Source organism: Tiliqua scincoides, chromosome 4 (genome assembly GCF_035046505.1).
Source record: "Tiliqua scincoides isolate rTilSci1 chromosome 4, rTilSci1.hap2, whole genome shotgun sequence".
NCBI classification, from domain to species: domain Eukaryota; kingdom Metazoa; phylum Chordata; class Lepidosauria; order Squamata; family Scincidae; genus Tiliqua; species Tiliqua scincoides.
The window spans coordinates 124,000,106-124,022,575 of record NC_089824.1 but is presented as its reverse complement, the minus strand read 5'-3'; the positions used below and the strand labels follow the sequence as shown (position 1 = coordinate 124,022,575).

The 22,470-nt window shown below is 43.2% G+C and overlaps 1 protein-coding gene across 1 annotated transcript in view; it reads right to left on the bottom strand.

Moving 5' to 3' along the window:
* The window catches only part of CFH (complement factor H), a 107,875-nt gene extending 85,889 nt beyond the window's left edge, over window positions 1–21,986 (bottom strand). Inside the window, exons 1-4 of the mRNA XM_066624546.1 lie at window positions 21,777–21,986; window positions 14,143–14,328; window positions 9,695–9,800; window positions 5,243–5,319 (exon numbers count right to left, since the gene is read on the bottom strand). Of these exons, the coding sequence (XP_066480643.1) occupies window positions 5,243–5,319; window positions 9,695–9,800; window positions 14,143–14,328; window positions 21,777–21,843 (436 nt within the window). The 5' untranslated portion in view covers window positions 21,844–21,986. The remainder of the gene's footprint in view (window positions 1–5,242; window positions 5,320–9,694; window positions 9,801–14,142; window positions 14,329–21,776) is intronic.
* Between the last annotated feature and the right edge of the window lie 484 nt (window positions 21,987–22,470).

Here is a 22,470-nt window from a genome sequence, read left to right as displayed (position 1 = left end):
TGCTGGATCAGGCAAGGCAAAAGGATAGGGGCCCAAGGTGACTCAGTCAGAGGCAAGGAGAAACGTTTCCCCTTACCTCCAGGTAAGGCACCCTTTCCCCTATGGGTCTCCTTGGACTTGCGCCACCTCCAGAGGTGGCACAAGTCTGAGGAGAGCGGAGCGGCTTCATGCTGCTCCAAACTCCCAGGGAACGAGAGTTGGAATCCAGCATAAGTGCTGGATCCCAGCCCCACCTCCTGCTCCCCGCCCGCCCATCCCTGGGTCCGCCCACTGCCTGCCCTCCCCCTGCCCAAGATTGCCTCCCTCCCACCTCCTCCCTGCCGCCTCCTCTCCACCCACCCCAGAGGCTTGCACAGGCCCAGCTGGGCCTATGCAAGCCTTGCCAAGGAAGCCAGCGCAGAGGCTTGTGTCAGCCTAGTCTTGAAAATCCCCTGCCCATTGGATTTCACTGAAGAACAAGGACTGAAGAGTTGTTCCCTGGAACCTGCCCCTTTGGAGTTCTCCTGTGGCTAAAGAAATCACCAGTCAACTGAAGGGATGTTGTTACGCTTTTTCTTTTGCCTAATAATGCACCCTCTGTATACCAATATATCTTACCCTTACTAACGTATACTTCAGTCTGGCTCTCCTTGGCTACCCACTGAACCTAGGTAAAGCAGGGTCTGCCTGATTAGCCTCTGAATACAGAGGCTACATTATACACTGTTGTGTATAGTGCCTGTTGTATAGTGCCTGTTCCACTATACAACAGGCAATCACTTATCTAAAACCATAAAATGATTCATCTCTACAGCAGTGGTTCCCAGACTTTTTTTGACTAGTAGGCCATTGGCCACAGCTCCCCATTTATACATGGGTATACACAGTTCCCAGTGTATACAATCCTATGCATTATATAGGGTGGTCCGTTTTTTGTGAGGATTCCATGGTTTCCCTGGCTTGTTTCTGCCCTGGGGAGCCACAACTCACGGTTTGGGAACCATTACTTTACAGAACAATTTATAACATGATAGTAAACAAATTCAGCAGGAAATCTTGTTGAAGTCAGAACATAAAGCCATTTTACCTTTCAAACAATAAGATACCTTAAAGCCCAGTCCTAATGGGGTTGCCCTGTGCCATGGTACAACAGCACAGAAACGGCCACTGCTGTATCCCACATGGGCAGGAGGCAGCCTCAAGATAAGGGAATATTTGTTCACTTACCTCATGTTGAGCCCCGGCAGACACCATGGGTCTACTCAGATCTGTGCCAGCTCAATCTCTGGTGCAGAACCAAGTACCCCATGTAAGGCTTTCAGGCATGGGACGTGAGATAAGATCTGGCAGCAGCCTCTGCTGCTACCCCTGCCCGCCTTCCGTGTCTGAACTACCCTCCTCCCAGCCCTTCCCCTGCGCAGTTTCACTCCCTCCCCCACCCCAGGAAGCCCCTGTGTTGCTCGGTGGCATATTCACTGCCATCGTCTCCCAGGGCATGCCCGCACAGGCCTCGGCACTGGTGTTTCTCTCCTAGCTGTTGTGAAGCACTTTTTGGCACTTTCACGACAGCTGTCTCCTTAGCAGTGTGCTCAAGAGCAATGCTACTGCCAGGTAGGATCAGGCCCTTAATTGCTAACAGGAACATTAAGGTGAACTTGAAGACCAATGTTTACCACTCTGTGGTATATTTTTCTCTCTCACATTCTGTGATCCTGAGCCCCTAAACAAATGACACTGCAAGATTCTTCACGGTTTAAACAGATACTAAAGATGATCTTCAACTTAATTATTACCATGGTCTTCTATATTTCTAGGTGGTCTTATAAGCTTTATTCTCTGTTGCTAAACATGGCATAAACTGGAACTTAGCCACTGTAAAATCTGCCCTCAAGGTGGATGATCTAACAGGCAAATTGCATGTTACCCTAACCTCATAATAAGATTTGTTCTTTAAAAAAAACAACATCCAGGGCAGAACTATGACAAGCAGCAAAACTATGTTTTGGGAGGCTTCAGGGGTTTAGGTCACAATCCCAATTGCTAATGGAAGACTCTTTTCCTTTTAAAATAGCATGTGAAAAGCTCCCTTTTATGTCCCTCTGCCCAGGTCACTATTTTTTAAGAGCAAATACACCAGGACATATATCAGGGTCAAAGAGAGCATCTGTCAGCGACCACACACTGATCCAGAGCACTAGTGTTTAGCAGTTAGCACTCACTCCCTTCCTTTCCCCTCTCTTCCCTGTTTTGATATGCAGCTTACTGGGCAGTGGTGTCGCTAGGGGAGTGTGGGGGGTGCGGGCTGCACCAGGTGACACACACGGGGGGGTGACATGCACTGGGAGAGTGACACGCTAAAATTGCAGTGGTTAGGAGTAATACTGTCATGTTGTATATCGTTGGATGTGGAAATTCCAGCAGAATGCAATGTAAGAACCCAGAGTGAAATATCTCCTTTCTATCAAAAGATAAGACCAAAAAACCAGAGAACAAATGCATGGAGCCCTATGGAAAGTGAAACTGAGCCATATCGCGCTTTTACTCACGAGTAGGCAAACATGACTTAGTCCATCGGAAAGGGCAGGCTGAGAGGAACCAAAAGACACTGGAATGGTCCTGATCCAATGAATGCAGCCCCAAAAAATACCTGAGAAGGAAGTCCCTCCCTCCAAGAAGACGAATGTGTTGAGCCCTATGAAAAGCAAAACTAAGCCTCACTGTCACGTTTACTCGTGAGTAAGCAAACGTGCCTTGGCTGGTGGTCAGGCCAGGCAAAGGGGAATGTGAAGCCACCAGAATGATCTGGATCTGATGGAACTGGAGCTCAACAAATGCTCCAGAAGGCAGTCTCTCTTCCCCCCCCCGCCCTCACTAAGAAGGATCAAAGCAGAGGCTTCAGCTGATGAGGTGAACTTTTTTGAGACTTGCAAAGCCAGGTGGATCCTGACAGTGATCTGGTTGAAACAGAAGTTCTTGAATTGAACTGGGCACTGGGGTAGGGCTGAAAACCTTACTGATACTTTTTTTTTGGGGGGGGGGGAGTGTTATTGCAGGCAGGCTACAGAGAAAATGCAGTTGGTGGAACAGGCCTGGCTTCCCTTTATTTAATTATTTGTTGTACTTTAATTATTTATAATTATCTATTATAACTTGCTTTATGATGGGTCCTGGACAGATTGTCATTCTAAAAAGTGTGTCCCAGTGCTAAAAGTTTGAGAACTGCTGCAATAAGGTGTTAGTAAGTTGACACCCAGAGGTGTGTGACACCACTAGTGACTAAAATCACTAAAATCACAGTCTGGAGGAATAATACCAGTATGTTAAATATCACTCAATGGGTAATTTCATGAAGAATGTGTTCTATCTTTGTTCTATCAACAGGTACAGCCAAAAAACCGGTGGGAGTGGAGTGATGGTACATCACCATGCCCACCACCTGGGGTGTTGTCCCACCCACTGCATGGGGGGTGATGCGCTGGCATCCTGCACCAAGGTACACGAACCCTAGTGACGCCACTGTTACTGGGGAAAAGACTTGGTAGTTTGCATTCATTGCCACATGCTCAGGAGATCAGGCTAACCAGAGGGGCTCATTGGGGAATCCCCCCCTTTAGAACAATACTGAAGCTGAGGGATTCCTATCACATTCACTCTCACAGTACTGCCTGCAGAGTTATGAGATGTGACAGTCCAGTGCACCTAAGAATCATGCAGGCTCAAGGTAAAACTGTAAAGGTTTAATAAAAGTGCAGTACAAGAAACAGGCGATAACAAAACCAGAAGAACAAAAAAAAAGAAGAATCAAATTTGACAGAAAAAGCAGTACTGGAATCATTCAGACAGCAAGAGGTTGGTACTGAGGCACTGCAGAATATCATGCAAGTGCTTTAACTCAGAGCAGGTGAGTTTTGAAGAGGTATGTAACATACGGTTTAAAGGAGGCAAACTCTGAAGTCCTTACAGTTTTCTAACTAAAACAGTTCCCTATTTGATTTAAGCTTGGTGCACTAAGGGCACAAGCCTATTCATGTCTACTCAGAAGTAAGTCCTATTGTGTTCAATAGGGCTTGCTTCCAGGAAACTGTTGATAGGATTGTAGCCTAAGGGCCCAATCCTATCCAATTTTCCAATTACGGTGCTGCTGTGCCTATAGGGTGCGCACTGCTTCCTGTATTGGGGAGGCAGTCTTGGAGGCCTCCTCTAGGTATAGGACCATTTGTTCTCTTACCTGGGGGCTGCATTGCTGCTGCCCAGGTGCTGGAAAGTTGGATAGGATTGGGCCCTAACTCTTTATTCTTGCATCCAATGAGGGGCCTCTCCTCTTTGGAGCTCATGGAGGGAAGTTCTCAAGCTGTTGGAACAAGAAGCATCATTTCTGTCCACTTGGGAGTTCTATCATTTGGATGTAATGACATCATCTTGTTATTTGATCTCTACCTATTGATCTCTACCTTGATCTCTAGCTGCCTAGAAAACAGCTAGCAGGAACCTGGGCCAATCAGCTGGCTCCTACCTAAATCAAACATTCCTGGATTTCAGAAGGAAGTGAGATGCAAATGAAATTCAACAAACAAAGTCTCCAAAAAATACTCTTTGGAGGGGGGGGGATACAACACCCACACCATTACAAAACATGTGTAGCACAATTCTAATTTGTGCTGGAAAAGGCAGGCAGGCAGGCTGTCCGAGGCTCAGCTTGAGGCATGGGCAAACTTTTCCCCTTACCCTGGGTACAGTCACATCAACCCCAATAGGGCTATTCAGATCTGCACCACCTAAACTGGTGGCACAAATCCGAGCAGCCCTGGACTGCCTCAGACCACCCAGGAACACCCACCACCCTGCCCTGTAATGCCTCCCTCCTGCCTCCTCCCCACCCTCCTTATGCCCCCTAGACCCTTGTGCCAGCCAGGCTTGGCTGATACAAACTAACCCATCTCGGGTGCCTGTGTTGGTGCGGGGAGGCCAGTGCATGTGTGCCGGCCTATCTCCCTGAATAGTGGCATGAAAGTGCTTTACAGCACTTTTGTGACACTCTATGGCTGGTGCAAGGAACTGGCGCTGGATGAAAGGGTGGTTTGGATTGTTTCCAGAATTACAGAGAAAACAAGCAAAACCACAGAAAGGAATAAATCACACATAAAATCCATAGAATGATTTTATGATACCATATTATGCATTTAAGATAATGTGCAATTTGCCACTAAGATTACGAGTTACATTGAACTAATTGAACTGAGTTGATGGGGATTAAGATACTTGCCTTCACAATGAGGGACATCATTGCTCCATCCATCAGCCCGACAATCACGGTAATCTGTTTGACTGATCATCTGATATCTGAAAAAAATTGAAATTTTTTTGATAAAATTTCATGATAAAAATTACATGATAATTACATGATAAAAATTACAGTAGAACTGCATATCAATAGCATATAGACTCTATAATAGTAATGTTAGATACACTGCTACTAAAAGCAAACAGGTTGAGACTAGGTATCCACGAGGATACTTAAAAAATGTGTTAAAGGAAATCAATTTAAAAAACAATGTCCCTTTGCTCAGTGATTTAAAAACAGCCTTGCTGACCATTGTAATGCAAGGCAGAGACATCTGGCAATCATTCCCTTTCCAGATGCTTAAAAAGGCTTTACTCTGAGGCAGTGACCCTTCCCTTCACCCAGAGCAATGGGTGAAGAATGAATGAAAAGAGGAGGTGATAATCATCTGTATTCCTTCAAGTGCTCAGGGGGAAGGGAGGGGTGACTTGCCTGGCAATGAAGCTGTTCTAAGTGCCTGGAGAAAGAATGATTGATGAATTGTCTGCCAGCTGCCCTCTCCCCCATTAATGACTTTTTCCTTTAATTGAAAGGGCCCTTTTCATAGTGCTGAGATAAAATTACATGTGGATAATTAGGTTATACCTGTAGTTCTATTAAAAAATGTGTTGTGAAAGAGTTTTCTCTCCACAACAAGTGTGAGGGAAAATACTGTTTTGCTTCCTGGAACTCTTTTGTTTGTACTCTGTTCTGGAGCTAGATTTTTTCAAAGTTAAAAAGAGGACTTAGGTTAGGTGATCTCATCTCTTCCTGGAGTCCAGGTTGAAACTGTTCAAATGATAATGCGTCCATTGTGTCTTTCAAAATGCCAGCACACTTAAGTAAGTACTGACCTAAGAGTCAGGCAAGTAGAGGTGATGATACAGGGTAATATAGAATGAAAGCCATTTATGCTATGCCATTAGAGCAAATCATTAGGGTAAAGAAGCTTAACAGGGAATGCTCAAATGTTAAAAAAAAAAACTTAAAAGCCAGATTACTGTCTCTGTTTGAAAGAGGTTTGAAACTGCAGGCTGACAGCTCTGCTAAGAATTGGCAGAATGTCAAAGTAGCTCTTGGCAGCAGAACAAGAGATAACAACTTAGAGGAACAACACAGGCTTTCTGTTTGCAAACTAATACAGATAACAAGGAACAGAGAATGTCCATCTTAGGAAAAACAGTTTGCAGTTTAAAATCATTATTCTTTCAGGCTTTTTAGAGCTAAGGACAGTATTAAACACTGGGAGAGTTATTATAGTAGGTATTAACACAAAATCTCATAGAAGTGCCAAAAAGAGAATCATGTCTGCTTGCTTCTCATTATTCTTCAATGATTTGAATAGTTTTGTCCCTAAAGTGTAACCAGCCAATATATAGACATATAGGAGTTATCATACGAAGTTTTAATTGCCTGATTTCATTAAAAGTGTTTAATAAAGTATAGAAACACATAGTAAAAACCATTTCAAAGTAAAATCATTGTCAGTCTCACAAAGAGCATAGAAGGCTATTTTGCTAGTTGAAACCTTGAGGTCACAAAGTCTTGAGTAGATGGCAATGAAGTTTTAATTGCCTGATTTCATTAAAAGGGTTTAATAAAGTATAGAAACACATAGTAAAAACCATTTCAAAGTAAAATAATTGTCAGTCTCACAAAGAGCATAGAAGGCTGTTTTGCTAGTTGAAACCTTGAGGTCACAAAGTCTTGAGTAGATGGCAATGAAAGTTGCATCTCAAAGAGAGATAATACTCCTTTTGGCACCAGAAAGCGGGGAAAACAAAAGGTTATGAAGATGAGAAAACATAGATTTGCAACATTGTAGGAGGAAGCCTTCATAATACAGGGAAAGAGTATCAGTTGACTAAGGTTTTGGCAGGTTAAAATAGGGTTTTTAGCTAAGTAGGAGATAACAGAAACATCCATGGGAAAGTCCCTGTTTGAGCTACAGCTGACAGAGATATTAATTTGTTTAAAATTTTAATTTTAATTTTAAAATTTTAATTTTAATTTAATCTCCTTATAATGAGAGTTTAGTTTTTGGGAGTAATTTGTTTAAAATTATACAAATGAGAGTAATTTGTTTAAAATTATAATTTTAATTTTAAAATTATAATTTTAATTTAATCTCCTTATAATGAGAGTTTAGTTTTGTATTAAAGTATATGAAAGTACACCACTATACATCCCTTAAAGGTACTAAAAGGTAACAGGTTACAGATAGAATAAGGCATAGAAGTAGAAGCAAGTCCAAAGGACCTTGCTTAATAAAGGTTGGCAGAAGCCCCACCGAGTTTTGCTGAGAATAGAAGGAGTGAAAGAAGATAAGGTAGATGGCCATGCCGAGGCCATCTCTATTAGAAATGCCAAGAAATAAAAGTCTAAATACTTGCCAAAAGGCCAGTTCTGGGTAAAAATGAGGTTACAGTGAACTCTACTGGTTGTTAAAAACTTTGTATTCTATATGTTTGACTGTATGGTTTTGCCTTATTTGAAACTTGTAACTTGAAGCTCACCAATCAAATGTCTCTGAGGCTATCTCTGGCCAATCCAGAGTAAGCCCCATGTTTGATGTCAAACTCCAGCCAATGAGAAGTGTAAACTCTTCAAGCAAAGGACCCAAAATGCTATAAAGGGTCTGGTTAAGATTGACATTGGCTCTCAAAGCTTTGGACAGGAGTCCCTTGAGATGCCTGTTGCTGGCAACGAAATAAAAGCTTGCAGACGATCATCACCCTTGCTTACTGAGTCTTGCTTTTGAACCTTGCAACAGAGGAAGGACAATCCTGGCCAGAAATTTCAGGAAGGTTCCAGAGAGAGAAAGAGGCGTGGTTAAGGACAGGTTGCATACCCATAACAGTAGTTTTTTGAGTGGTCATCTCTGCAGACCTATGTAGTAAAGTTCTGAGCATGCACAGAGCTGAATTCAGACGTTTCAGAACTTTAAGTGTTTTGCCTCTGTCATTGTGGGAGAACCCCATGCACAACTGTATGCTTTAAGACCAGGTAGAATCCCTCAGTTCTTCTGAAAAATGCAGGTGAATCTAGGATAGCCATGAAATAATGTTTTGCAGAACCATATGCCTACTGGAGGGCATGTGACAGTCAATGTTGCTACTCTGCAGAGTCCTGGGAACAGGATACCCCTCAAGCTCTTGGAGGAGGAAGAAACTGCTCTGTTGAAGCATGCTCTCAAGGAGCCTAGTGACTCTCTCTAAGACAATTGCAAGCCAGACAAATAGTCTTGCAGTGCAGCCCTATGCATGTGTACTATGCATGTTGGGGATCCTTTTCAGCCTACACTCAGGTAAATTTTACCCCTTTACCTCCCTTGCCCAGCCTCTTCACAGGGCCAGTGCATAGGAAGCTACAGCCATCATGCTGGAGGCCCTGCATCCCTCATAAAGTCTGAGGATTGGATTGGGCAGTAGGCCAGCCTTCAACACAGCAGCACCTACAAATTAGATCAGATGTAGATATTGCAGGTTGGAAACAAGATGGAAGGACTTGTAATGGTTTGGGCCAAGGAACTGGCAAGTAGTTCAGCCCTCAACTTCAACCAGTCACACAAAGCTTAAGACAAAATGCACTATAAACCTGATATTTTAACAAAAAAGATCCAGCCTTGTTATACATGGATTTTTTATGCACAGATTTGACTCAGCACGAATAGCCCCTGCAAATGAGAAGGAATGTGCTGATCCCTGGAGAAGGAGGAAAAATGCACCCCTTTAAAATGCACCCCTTTAAAATCACAGTTTAAAAAACTGCTTTTTACTGTTGCAGAGAGACAGTCATAAAAGTGATTACAGATATAACCTAATTATCTACAGATTTTTCTAACTCAAAGCTGATGAGAAGGACCCTTTAAATTAAAGGAAAACAGTCCTTTAATAATGCCAGAGATGGCAACTGGCTGACAATCCATCAATCATTCTCTCTGCAGGCTTCACTCCTCCCTACCCCCTGAGCACATGAAGAAGGCTAAATGGCATCAATTATCACCTCCTCAATTCTTTCTCCCTTGCTGCCTCCTAGTGAAGCATAAAGCACCTGGAGACAGACTGATTGTCTCTGTGTGCATTTCAAAAGGTCAGCAAGGCTGTTTCAAATCACCAGAGCAAAGAAACTTTGTTTTTTAAATTGATTTGCTATAGTGCTTTTTTTGCCATCCACATGAGTTCTTGGAATGGAACCCTCCTGAATAATAAGTCTCGACCTGTATTTTTCTTTTGCATCAGCGAACCTATGGATACTATTGCAATGAGCAACGGGGGGGGGGGGGATTTATTGTTTTAAAAGTTTCTATCTTGTCTTTCCCCTCCCTATCAGGTGGTGCCCAAGGCAGCTTACAGTATTTTTTTTTTTTTGTACATAATGGTAGCTGTATTTTACCCATCATCACAATGGTACACAACACGAGCGCCAAAGACAAATTCCTCTTCTTTTAAGAGCTCAAAAGAGCCAAACTGGGTATCCCCAGGATGTCCACAAGGTTTTTCTGAAAAATAAAAAAGCAAAGCATAACGTCATGTAACATTCAGGCCTAGAAACAGAACGGAGCCTTTCTGGTACTGTCACCTAGACTGCAGAGCTCTCTCCCTCCAGAAGCTTGCATGGACCCCACTACATTGCAAATTTTTCATCAGGTCATGTGACCTGAGCTGACTGGTTGCGTATATTTGTTTTACCTCAGCTAATAATAATAATAATAATAATAATAATAATAATAATAATAATAATAATAATAATAAACTTATTTATATCCCGCCCTTCTCCCCGAAGGGACCCAGGGCGGCTTACAACAGATTAAAAACAGATTAAAAACATGATTTAACCGCAAATAAAAACATATTAAAAACACATTAACAAATACCCATAAAAACCGTAGTCAGGTAAAAAGTCAGATAAAAAGAGCAAAACGCAGCAAATCATAGAGGAATCAGGCCTGTAAAAATACTAAAATATATAGAAAAGGTGTTTAAAAAGGCCATGAACTCAGAAGGCTTCTTTAAACAAAAAGGTCTTCAGGCCTCGCCGAAAAGTCTCAAGAGAGGGAGCCATTCTCAAATCAAGGGGAAGGGAGTTCTATAATGTTGGTGCCACTACTGAGAAGGCCCTATTTCTTGCTGCCGCCCCACGTACCTCCTTAGGCGGCGGCACTTGTAAAAAGGCCTTCTCTGATGACCTAAGAGGACGAGCCGGATTGTACGGAAGTAGGCAATCTCTGAGATACCCTGGCCCAGAGCAGTATAGGGATTTAAAGGTCAAAACCAGCACCTTGAATTGGGCCCGGAAACGAATGGGCAGCCCCTGGAGAAGCGGGCTGACAGAGTCAAACCGCCTAGCTCCAGTGACCACACAGGCCGCTGCATTCTGCACTAACTGCAGTTTCCGAACCGTCTTCAGGGGCAGCCCCACATAAAGCACGTTACAGTAATCTAACCTCGATTTCACTGTAGCATAGATTACCGTGGCCAGGTCTGCACGATCCAAGTACGGCCACAGCTGGCGCACCAGCCGAAGCTGAGCAAAGGCCCCCCTAGCCACAACTGCCACCTGGGAATCCAGGAGCAGCTGCAAATCCAGGTGGACCCCCAAGCTGTGGAAGCTACAGCTTCTATTTCTTCTTTTTGTTGTTTGTTTATTTTTATTTTTTTGTTACTATTGTTAACGGCTTTGATGACCCATACTCGGTGGAAATGCAGCCTAAAGCTCATAATAATAAACAGCATAAATAGAAATGGGAATATTTTTGTAGCCAGACTAGATATTATGAGGAATGCATGACCACTGCTGAGGACAGTGACCCCATGCCTCTTCTCTTTCTCCCCCCAGGAACATCAAGTTTAAAAAGACCTGTGACATCATCATGATCAGAGTTTCACTGTCCCTGCTTTTGGAGAGGAGGAAAGAAAGCATCCCTTGTAACATAAGACTTTGGATCTTGGTTTCTATTACAGTCATTCATCTAGAAAATTAATGCCCCAGTCCTAATCAGATGCCGCACTGAGGTCACATGAACACCACCATGACATCTGTCATATCTTAAGCCCATCCTGGCAACGTCACAGTGACAGCACACCGATGTTGATGCAACAAGGGCCAAATGCCAAGTCTGTCCTGCTGCATCCCTTCACAATAACATTTCCAATGTCCGTGGAAACACCAGTCATGGAACAGTGTTCTGACAGCAGTGCACAGTTGCTGTAACATTGCCACATCATTGCCATCATCAGTGTGTCACTGATGTGAAATACAAACCTTCATCATCCATGTTATGTCCAAGGAGCCAATTCACTACATCTAGGGCACAATCCAAAGGTGTCCTTGGGCCGGCGCAAGTCCCTTGTGCTGGCCCAGGAGGGTCACAAACGTGCCATAAGACACATTTGCGCCTCTTCAGGAGTCAGCAAGGCCGGCGCTCAGAAGCGCACCGGCCTGCGGAGGCTGACTTCAGCCTCCATGCCAAAGGAGGCAGTGAGACTTGTGTCGGACCAGCTAGGCCGACACAAGGCTCTGGGGTAGGTGGGTAGGTGGGGAGGAGGCAGGAGGGAGACATTCCTGGGCAGGGGGAGGGCGAGCTGTGGGTGCCCCAGGGGCAGGTGGGTGGGTGGGGAGTGGGAGGTGGGACTGGGATCCAGCAATCACGCTGGATCCCAACCCCTATTCCCGGGGAGTTTGGAGCAGCTGCAAGCCGCTCCCCTCACCTCGGATTTGTGCCACCTCAGGAGGTGGTACAAGTCCGAGGAGACTCAAAAGGGCCAGCGTGCCTTACCTGGAGGTAAAGGGGAAAGTTTTTTCTTACCCCAGGATGAGCTGTTTGGGCCCCTATGCCATGCTGGATACAGCACAAGCCTCTTGGCTTGCCTGTTCCAGCACAGGGTAGGATTGTGCCCCTAATTAGTCCCAATATTGGCAGCCACAGAAACAGTGCAAGGGTGAAAGTGGGGTCAGGTTCAGGGCCAATGAGCAGCCAATGCTGGGCGGACAACACCCACTTCCAGCCCCTAGGAATAAATAACACAACCACAGGCACCACCCCCAGCCATGGGAAGATGCCCCAAGGACACCACACATAAACACACAAGGATGCTACAGCACGCCCACCTCCTAGAGGTGTGATAGTGGCATCAGCAGCAAAGGGGCAAAAGCAAAGAACCACTAGTTGCCCATGTGGCCAGTTCCCCCATCCCACAAACACACACATTCAAGGACTATGTTTTTTGAGCAGAGCAAAGCACAAGTAGAAAGTTGGCTCTCTTGGAAGAAGGCAAGGATTCGAGTCTGTGTGGGGGCATCTGCCAGCTGTTCAGAGGAGGGCCTGGGGTGAGTCACAAGCGAAGCTTCAACACAAAGCAGTGTACTGGTGGCTCACTGCCCAAAGGCAAAGGGTGAGAGCTTGGCAAAACAGGTTTTAGGCCAGCCAAGGAGTGTGCCCTCACCAGCAAGGCACTCACCTTTTGTATGACTGCATGATTGTATGGCAGGAACAAAAGAAGAGAAGGAAGTGGGTCCAGGTTCCATATCAGCCATTCCACAAAGCATCTCGCTAACCACCCAGCCATAGCAGGAGGTAAGCAAAGAGCTTTCCATCTGGCATTTAACACCTGCATCACTGCAAACAGGCACAACTGATTGGGATGCTGTAACAGAGACCTATCAGAGGGAGCTCCGCATAGGCCCAATCAATAGTGTATCTCAAGAACAGGATGTGACATGGCACACAGACACCCCCTCCAAACCTTTTGCTGCATTGCTGTCAGTATGCTGTCCCCCCATCCCCTTGCCACTGCCCAACAAGGGCAGCAGAGAACAAGGGGTTTCTGATCCAAGAGCATCCTCTTCTGGAGAGCCCAAGAAATCAGAGAGTGGCATGTTTCAGAGAGAGAGAGGTGCTCTCCCCTGCCGAGTCCCACCCTAACACCTGAAATACATCAGCATGGTGTTTTTCCAACGTTGGGGTCCTTGGAGCATCCACTGGAGTGCAAGCTTCCACAGTGGTGGGGTATTGCGTACATTGGTGTATCTCAAAACCAAGCTAACAGACTGAGCCGTAAGAGTAGAATTGAACCTTTCCATGAAAAAGAAAAAGGGTTGGGCTTGCTCAATTTACAGTACAATCCTAACTTGTGCTGGATGCTGGACCAGGCAGGCTTCGGCACTAAATGGCTCAGCCGGGGGCAATTGGAATACTTTCCCTTTCCCTGAGGAGAGCAACTACAGCCTCAACGGGGCTACTCAGTTCTGTGCCACTGAAATCGAGACTGGCCCAGGCTTCCCGGGAACAGGGTCAGGATCTAGCATAACTGCCAGATCCTGGCCCCGCCTACCACTCCCCACACACTCACCCTCCAGGAACACCTGCTGCCCACCCCAAAGTCCCTCCTTCCCGCCTCCTCCCTGCCTCCTCCCCTCCCTCCCCAGACACATTCATCAGCTGAGCTCGGCCAATGCAACGTACCTTCCCTCAAGGGCCCATGGTGGCACAGGGAGGCTGGCGCACCTCCATGCATCGGCCTATCTCCTGTTTGAATGTGACTAAAGTGCTTTACGGCACTTTTGTGACACTCCTGGGCCAGTGCAAGGGAACATGCGCTGGCCTAACTTTGAGGTAGGATTGCGCCCCAAATAAAAGAATCAAAATGTCATTGAAAAAAGGCAACATAGTAAAATAGAATATAAAACAAACAAGAAACATAGAGTATCTTTTAAGTCTTTTTTTTAATGTTTTTAAAATATGAAGAAATACAACATTCTAAATGGTGAATAGAAGGAAAAAAGATTCAACTGCTCAAAATGTTTCTGCATCATGCTGTCAGGAATTTTGCAGAGCTACTTACTTCTGCATTCCGTGAATGGTGGAACTTTCTCCCAGCTTCCATTGTTACACTGGTATGTAATTCGCCCCAGTTTTATATATCCAGGTCGGCAGATGTAGATTACTTTTTCATCATGTGAATAGACTTCCTTGTCTGACTGGCTTGAAAGTTGTTCATAATCTCTCCTAGGAGGTGATTCACAATCAGCTAAATATAAGTGAGAAAAAATGATTAACAAAACACGTGGTCCAAGTCTGGTATTCTGTAAAGAACTTCACTCTGTGCAGAAAAGAACCAAGCACTTCAGAGAGTAACACAACAAGAAGGCTTGCTCATAAATGCAATTCCTATATGCTTAACTGAGCAAAAGATCAGGAGGCGTGGAAGACAAAACTTAATCTACCAGTGGAGATTTTCAGTATACACTGTAGTGTCTGCTGTTTGCTGCCTGGCTCTATGGACTTTACTCTCAGATCCTGTGCCACCAGCACTTCTAGTTATTTGTGGGACACTATTGACTTCCTGCAGAAACTACAATCCATGGATAATGTCCCAGATAACATTTTTAGAGGCCCTGTTGACCAACATCTCCCACAAAAATGATCTATTCTACAAAGTATCACAAATATCTCTGAAGATACCATAGCACATCTGCTTACTTTGCCTCTTTGTAATCACCCAAAATTATTTCAGATATAAGGGCAACCTTTATCTCCAGGTCAATGGTACTGCTATTAGGACTTACATGACTCTACAGCAAGCTAACATCTTCATGGTGGATTGAGTACAACAGTCAACTTTTGTTCCCAAAAGCCTCTGTTCTTGCTGAGACACCCTGATGACATCTTAATCTTCTGGACCCCTAGGCAAGAGGTTCTTAAGAAATTACACCAGGACTTCAACTTTCACCTCACAGGAAATACAGCAAGTTCACTTTCCAGACACTACAACTACATAATGGAATAAGAGTACAGGTACTCCCTGACTTGTGTAAGGGTTCCATTCTAGACACCCTGATGTAAGCAGAGTTTTATGTACCTGGACAGTGCTCACCACTAATTCCTCTATAAAGCTTGCCACTCACTTTGCTCTATAGCTGAGATCATTTTGGGCACACCCCATATTTCCTCTTTCATTTAAAAAGCATTTCAGAAGAATGGGTGAGATTGCAGTGTTCCGATTCTCAGAACACAGTGATTCTACCTCTTCCTCCACACAGGCTCTTTAAATGACAACAGAAATGTGAGGTGCACTGGGAGAGGTAGTGAGCACAAGCGTTTTCTCTTGCACGACACAAACTTCACATAAACTTGAAATGATGTAGGTCGAGGCTTATGTAAGCCAGGATCCGCCTGTACCACTTATACTGGAAACTCACTGATCACTACACGTAGATCTTCGTGCTTCAGCTTTCACACAAAACATTACCAGATGATCAATGTTCTTGCTAAGCTGTGCAGCTGCACATTCTTGCTAAACTGTGCATCTTGCTAAGCTGTGCATCTGTATGCCTGCATAGCTGTCAACTGAGTGCTGCACAAATCAGAGTTTGGTTGAACTGGAAGTCGACGATGATGTAATGACATCTTTGCCAAATGCTGGGAAGATGCCCCCATGCTGCAGCACAGTCATGGCAGGGCTCCATGCTGTGGCACTGAAGTTTATGGGTGCACTATAAATGATCCAACCATATTTATTCAAACATATCAAGTAGGAACACAAATCTGCAGAATTTACATCAGGTTTTTCTAAAATTATTAAACTCATCCAAAGAATTGAGAAAACAGATTGACAAGGCCAGGTCAAGGCTAAACCCAGGAATAACCTACTAGAAAACAAATCCAGAAGATAAAGTGACAAGATACCACTACAGCTCATGGCTAAAACCACTACAATGTACCATCCATGGCCTATAGCCCATTCAATAGCATCTTTTGCACACTGGTCTTGGGTGATAGATCTATCCTCATTTTCAAGCAGCTTTCCAACCTGAGACAGCTACTGACAGACACACAGAAAGTAGGATCAAAGACCCTGCAACTATTATTATTATTATTATTATTATTATTATTATTATTATTATTATTATTATTATTATTATTAATTTATATCCCGCCTTTATGCCCAAAGGGCACACAATCCCCAGTGTAAACTCTATCCCCATACTCAGGCGACATCCTCACTGAACCAAACAATATCAGTTATACCATCAGGAGTTCACCCACTTGTTCACCATCCACATGTGGTGGTGAAGCTATCATCTATCAACACCACCTGATATCTGCATAGTACAAACAAGTCAGTTGCTATGAAAAAGGATGAATGGACATAAATCTGACATAAAACATGGCAATGTTCAAAAATCAGCAGGAGAACACTTTAACCTCCCAGGTCACTCCACTGCTGACCTGAAGATCAGCATTGTACAACAAAGACATCACAAGAAACTGCTACACTGGAATTTATTGGAAATTTTAGTATAGTCCTATGTACATTTAATCAGAAGTCCCACTTTCCATGAGCCTTTCTTTCAGGTAAAGGTGTATAGGATTGCAGCCCTTGACTATATTCAATTTGACTGAACAAAGATGAAGACTTCCTATATTACGGCCTTTTGTTGAATTATTGAATTCAGCCAGATCACATACATTTGGTTTCACTTACAATCAATCACCCACTGTGGCCCAAATCTTAACCCACTTTCCAGCACGGGCATAGCTGTGCCAATGGGAGGGGTGTTGCATCCTACACTTGGGGGGCACTCATGGAGGCCTCCTCAAAGTAAGGGAATGTCTGTTTCCTTACCTAGGAGCTGCATTGCCCTTATGTCGGTGCTTGAAAGGGTTAGGATTGAGCCTGGCATTTCTTGCATTTCATGGTATATTGTAATAGGCAACCATAGTTTCTCCTCAATACTCCAATTAATTCAGCATAGTCAGGATGATTGCTTTAAGTACTCCAGTACTTGTGAATTGCCACTGTACTTTCCATAATAATGGTCACTGTTTCCTACATTTCTTTGGCCTTTCAGTTCTTTCAGAACTTGTTTTCTGTTTCTCTATTCACAACTATAACAAATGTAATCCCCAAATGTAACAATTAAATAAATAAATAAATAAATAAATAAATAATATATAAACCTGCCTGCAGATGATTTCACTTCATGCATCAAATGAAGTTGACTGATGCCCACAAAGGTTTATGCTTAAATAAATTTGGCATTTTTAGGGAGCTACCATATTCGGTTTTGTTTTTGCTGCAATGGATTAACATGGCTAGCCCCCCCACACCCGAAAGTTAGTTAGAGGTGCTTTGAGCTATACATGACAATTGGACATCCATCTGCAGGGCTGGATCTGAAAGCACTCTTAAGAGGCAGACTTCCTATTATGAGAAAAAACCCATTCAGAACAGGACCTATTCAGAACAGGATGAATACCTTTTGTTTGGCCAGCTATGTCATCAACTAGCAGCCTGTCTGGACTATGCTTCACTCCATCAGTGAATCTAGATTCAGATCCTAGTCCAGAACTTTCACAGCCTCACCAAATGTTGATGAAAAGGACAAATACTTTTAGGTATTATCACAGCTGTACCTGCAAGCTTTTCTAATTGGAACAAATAGCATCAAAAAGCAGCTTAAACCTTCTGCATGACTTCCTCCTACACCACTTCTGTCATAAAATACATCAAGAGCTCCAAACACAGAATTCCTAGATCACACCTACTTGGTCACAACATCTTTTCTATCCACTAGTGACTCTTTTAAACTACAAAGTTGGCATAACTAGTACATCCACTAGAGGGTGCTTTCATATTATCTAAAGCAGATGGTGAAAGATAAGAGAACAATAGGAAAAGACCTATGCAAATTTGTTGTGAGTGCACTTTTCAATTGATCCAAATCACCTTCAAGTTAAAAAATGATCTCTCTGTTCTTTCTTATAATTTCAGAATGTCTCAGTTCTGTAGGGTAGACTCTGGAACAGATGACCAACAGTAATTTCAGCACTATACAGGACGCAATCCTAACCCCTTATGTCAGTGCTTTCCAGCACTGACATAAGGGCAATGCAGCTCTGAGGTAAGCTCTGACTTTGAGGAGGCCTCTATGAGTAACACCCAACTGCAGGATGCAGTACATGTCCCATTGGCACTTCTATGCTAGTGGTAGAAAGCACTGACATAAGAGGTTTGGATTACACCCTAAGTGTGTTTTTGCTTTACAGTGTGTTTGAGTAATTGCACTGATATGTGTGCATTTTGGTTTTTATATTTTGGGTTATTTAATGTAAGGATCCTGTATTTATTTGGTATATCTGAGACACAAAAAGTTCTTAGCAGTACATTTACTAAGTACATTTACTTGAGAGTAAAACCATTGAACTCATATGGCTTACTTCTGAATAAACTTGTGTAGGACAGGGCTGAACATGTTTTAAGAATATGCTACTTTTTGAACCCCATAACAAAAGAAGAACACCAATAATTAAATAAAGGTGTGTGTACACATGTTTTTAGATGAAGAACATGAGAATTGACATGCTGGGTCAGACCAAGAAAAGGCATAATTCTACATGACCATTCGATTTCTAAAGGCAGTCAGTACTGCTACGTTTTACTGGACTGTTCGACCAGCCTGGGAGGGAGTTGGGAGCAGCAGTGTTTCTCAAACGTTGGGTTGGGACCCACTAGGTGGATCACCAGCCAATTTCAGGTGGGTCCCCATTCATTTCAATATTTTATTTTTAATCTATTAGTCACTTCGGGTCATGACATCACTTCCAGTGGGTCCCAATGGATTCTCATTCTAAAAAGTGGGTCCTGGTGCTAAATGTGTGAGAATCTGATCTCTACAGCACCAGATCCTATCCACTGTGTTGGGCTGCAAAGCCCAATTCGGAGATTCTCCAGTTTGTGCTGGCAAAACAGCCGGTGCAGTAGTCCCATTATGGGGCCTGCACCCTTATTCAAGGGAAGGGGATGAACATCCCCTTCCCCCAAGGAGCCCTCCAGTGGCCTCCACAGGGCCACAGGATACAGCAGTTGCCAATTTGGTGCCACTGCACCTGGCGATCCCACGGGATAGGATTGGGCTGTTTGCTTCTGCTATTCACTACAGTAGGAGGGACAACAGTTATATATTGGACTATTACCTAGGCCCCTTTCTCTGGAAGTCTTTTTCAGGGCTCCTCTTACTTCTTCTGATATATTCCCAAGCAGTGCCCAAACACTTTCAAACATATCTTGGGAGAGCCCATAGCTCAGTGATAGAATATAATAGTTTGCATGTAGACCATGCCAGATTCTCTCTCTGACATCTCTAAGTAAAAGGGAGAAAAACTCCTATCTGAACATCTGTTGTCACTGAGCTTGGGGGACCAGTGGTCCAACACAATACAGCTTCTTATATTCAGTGTCACAGTCATAAGGACTAGAAGTTTGCATTTAAACAGAACAAAATAGAAAGAAACCAAGATGATCAGGAAGTGGATGTTTTAATCATGTTTATCTGTCAAGAATTGCTCCTTTGCTTCCTAATCAAAATAAATTCCTCATAATATGTTTCACTATCTATGATGCTGAACCTAGCCTTATGAAATCAGCTACAAAGTATTAGCCATCACTTGAAATTTTCTTTTTTAATTTATACCTTCCTTTGAAATTATATAAGGGAGACATTTTAGAAAGTCTTAGAAAAATTTTTGCATAATGAACATAAGATTTATTTTCAGAAATATTATCAACACCAATTTCCCAGAATTGGAAAGATTATAGGATACATTATTGAGGATCCTGAAAGTTACTTTAAAATGGAATCCTATATGCAACAATGAGAAATTCTCATCTTCTCACAAATCGTTACTTTTTTCCATTACAATCCTCAAGAATGTCTGATGAGCAATGAAAATAAATAGGTCTACAATATCATATATGATATTATACCCAGGCAGAGCCGTATTAGAAACTGGGCTTGAGAATTACCTAAGAGAATAATGACGTAGATGTATCATATTTATACACAGTTTTGATTCTCAAATCAAGTTTTGCCATTCTGAGTCACGCTCTCCCAAGATTTTCACTCACCTACTGAATCTAGGTAAGCAGAATGTTGCTTGCAGGATGGCCTACAGTACAATATGCATAGCGTCCACTGGGCACAGTACCACACAGTTTAAGGGCCAGTGCATACATTGTGGTTGCCATGGGGATGCTACAAAACAGCCTCTCCCCTGAGTGATAGATACCTGTTTGGTCCATTCATTTTACCACATGAGACTCACATCAGGGTGGCCGCAAGGAACAGGTGGAATCTCAGTGCAACAGGGACAAGTTGTATGGTGGAACCTTCAAATGTAAGGAGTTCAATACTTATAAATGTAAGTGGATGTCTTTCCAAGACAGGCCACTTTTGATGGCATCCCTATAGCAACTGAAACATATACTTTGTCCTTAAAAGAGGAGTGGGGCGGTTTGTAGGCTACCATAATCTCGAATAATGTATGTGTAGTGAGAGTTTTTACCTTAATCTGCCTCACTTAACACTTACACTAAATTACATTTGCCATCTCGTTGCCTGTTCACCCAGTTTGGAGAGATCCTTTTGGAGCTCTTCACAATGTGTTTTCGTTTCCCCCCAAAAGTACACAAACCAGAGTCTCCTTTTTTGACACAACTTTTACAGGTTTAGCAGCTCTGTTCCCTTTTGTCTCTTGCCACCGTTCTTATGTACACAAAGAAAATCTAATGAATTACACAGAATGTCCTCTCTCTCTCTCTCTCTCTCTCTCTCTCTCTCTCTCTCTCTGCAAAACCAGCAAAACCAATCAAACAAAACCAGAACTTAACTCTTCTATTCCAGTTTACTATATAGTGCTTATTCAAACTCAGATCCTTATTTCTGACATGTCCTGACCTTCCCAATTTCCCGCACATCTGTTGTGTTCATTTACCTTATTTCTCAAACACTGGGTTATATTGGGTATTTTCAGCACATTTACATCTAGTTATTCTGTTACTATTTAAGGTATCTTCAGTTAGGCATTCTAAACAATATCTTCATACAAACCCAAATGTTCATTTCTGAATTCCTTTTTTACATTAAAATCGGTTATTTCCTAATACTACTAGATTGCAATTGAGCTGCATCCTTTGCACATTTACATGGGACTAAGACCCATTTAAGTCAATGGGCTTACTTCTAAGTAAGCATGATTAGGACTCTGCTGCACAGCTTTATACAGCTGAAATAATAAATGATTCACAGCCCAACCCTATGCCTGTCTACTCAGAAGTCAGTCCCATTAGAGTCAATGGGGCTTACTCCCAGGTAAGTGGGTATAGGATTGGGTTGTCAATCCACTCTTTTTTAATTGGCACAATGCAAAACTGAAAGGAATTAACCTAAAACTCTTACAAGTTGGTCTTGTACAGTCATATTCAGAAGGCGGTACACTGAATCCTACATATCCTAAGCCTAGTAGTAGGCTTAGGAGTGCTCACAGCCTTCGAAAAATAATGTACAGTATATTTCTTCTATACCTATGCTCTTCTATATCAGTACCTGTCTTCTATATCTATGCATGGGTTGAATGCGGTCATATGATCATTAGCTGCATCAGTTTAAAAGTAACCTTGCTATTGCAGTGACTTACCATTCTGTGCAGTACAAGAGGCCCATAGCAGGAGCAGAACTGTATAGCCCAGCAAATGACATGTCATCCTGAGGCTTCACAAAGGGCTCGCAGCCGTTCCAATAGCTGCTGCCTGATTTTGCTTCCGTCTGCTAGGTGCACTCTGCCTTGTCTAACTGTTCAAAGGAGTGACATTGCTTAAGCCTTTTTTCTCCCACTTCACCAATGACTTCCCCCTAACCCTTGTGCAACACTCACAATGAACTCTTTCTTTTTGGACCAAGAATTATGCAAACTTTGTAGAAAAGACTTCCCTAATTTCTCAACTGGCTCTGCCCTTCCTGTTCTGCTGTCAATCTCCCGCACTTCACATTAGTGAATAATCTCAGCCAGTCTCTCCCAGCTCACCCAAAAATGTTGCTTTAGGCTATCACCGCAAATACAAGTTGCCTAAAGGAATCCAGTGCATTCTTTGGCAAAGATCTTTCGGTTTTATGCCCTGTTCTTAACGGCACAAAAACAGCTGTGAGTTGGCATTTTCAGTTCTAAAGCTGCTACTCTGCCAGACTTTTTATCCTCTTGGCATGTTTGTCGGGGCTTTTTACCAGTTCCTGGACTTTTGTCTTTAACAGCAACTTGAACTGCAGGCATTAGGATGGGATAAATAATGCTATCTCAATGCACTGAAAAGGCTTCTCCTGTTGATTTCTCCAGT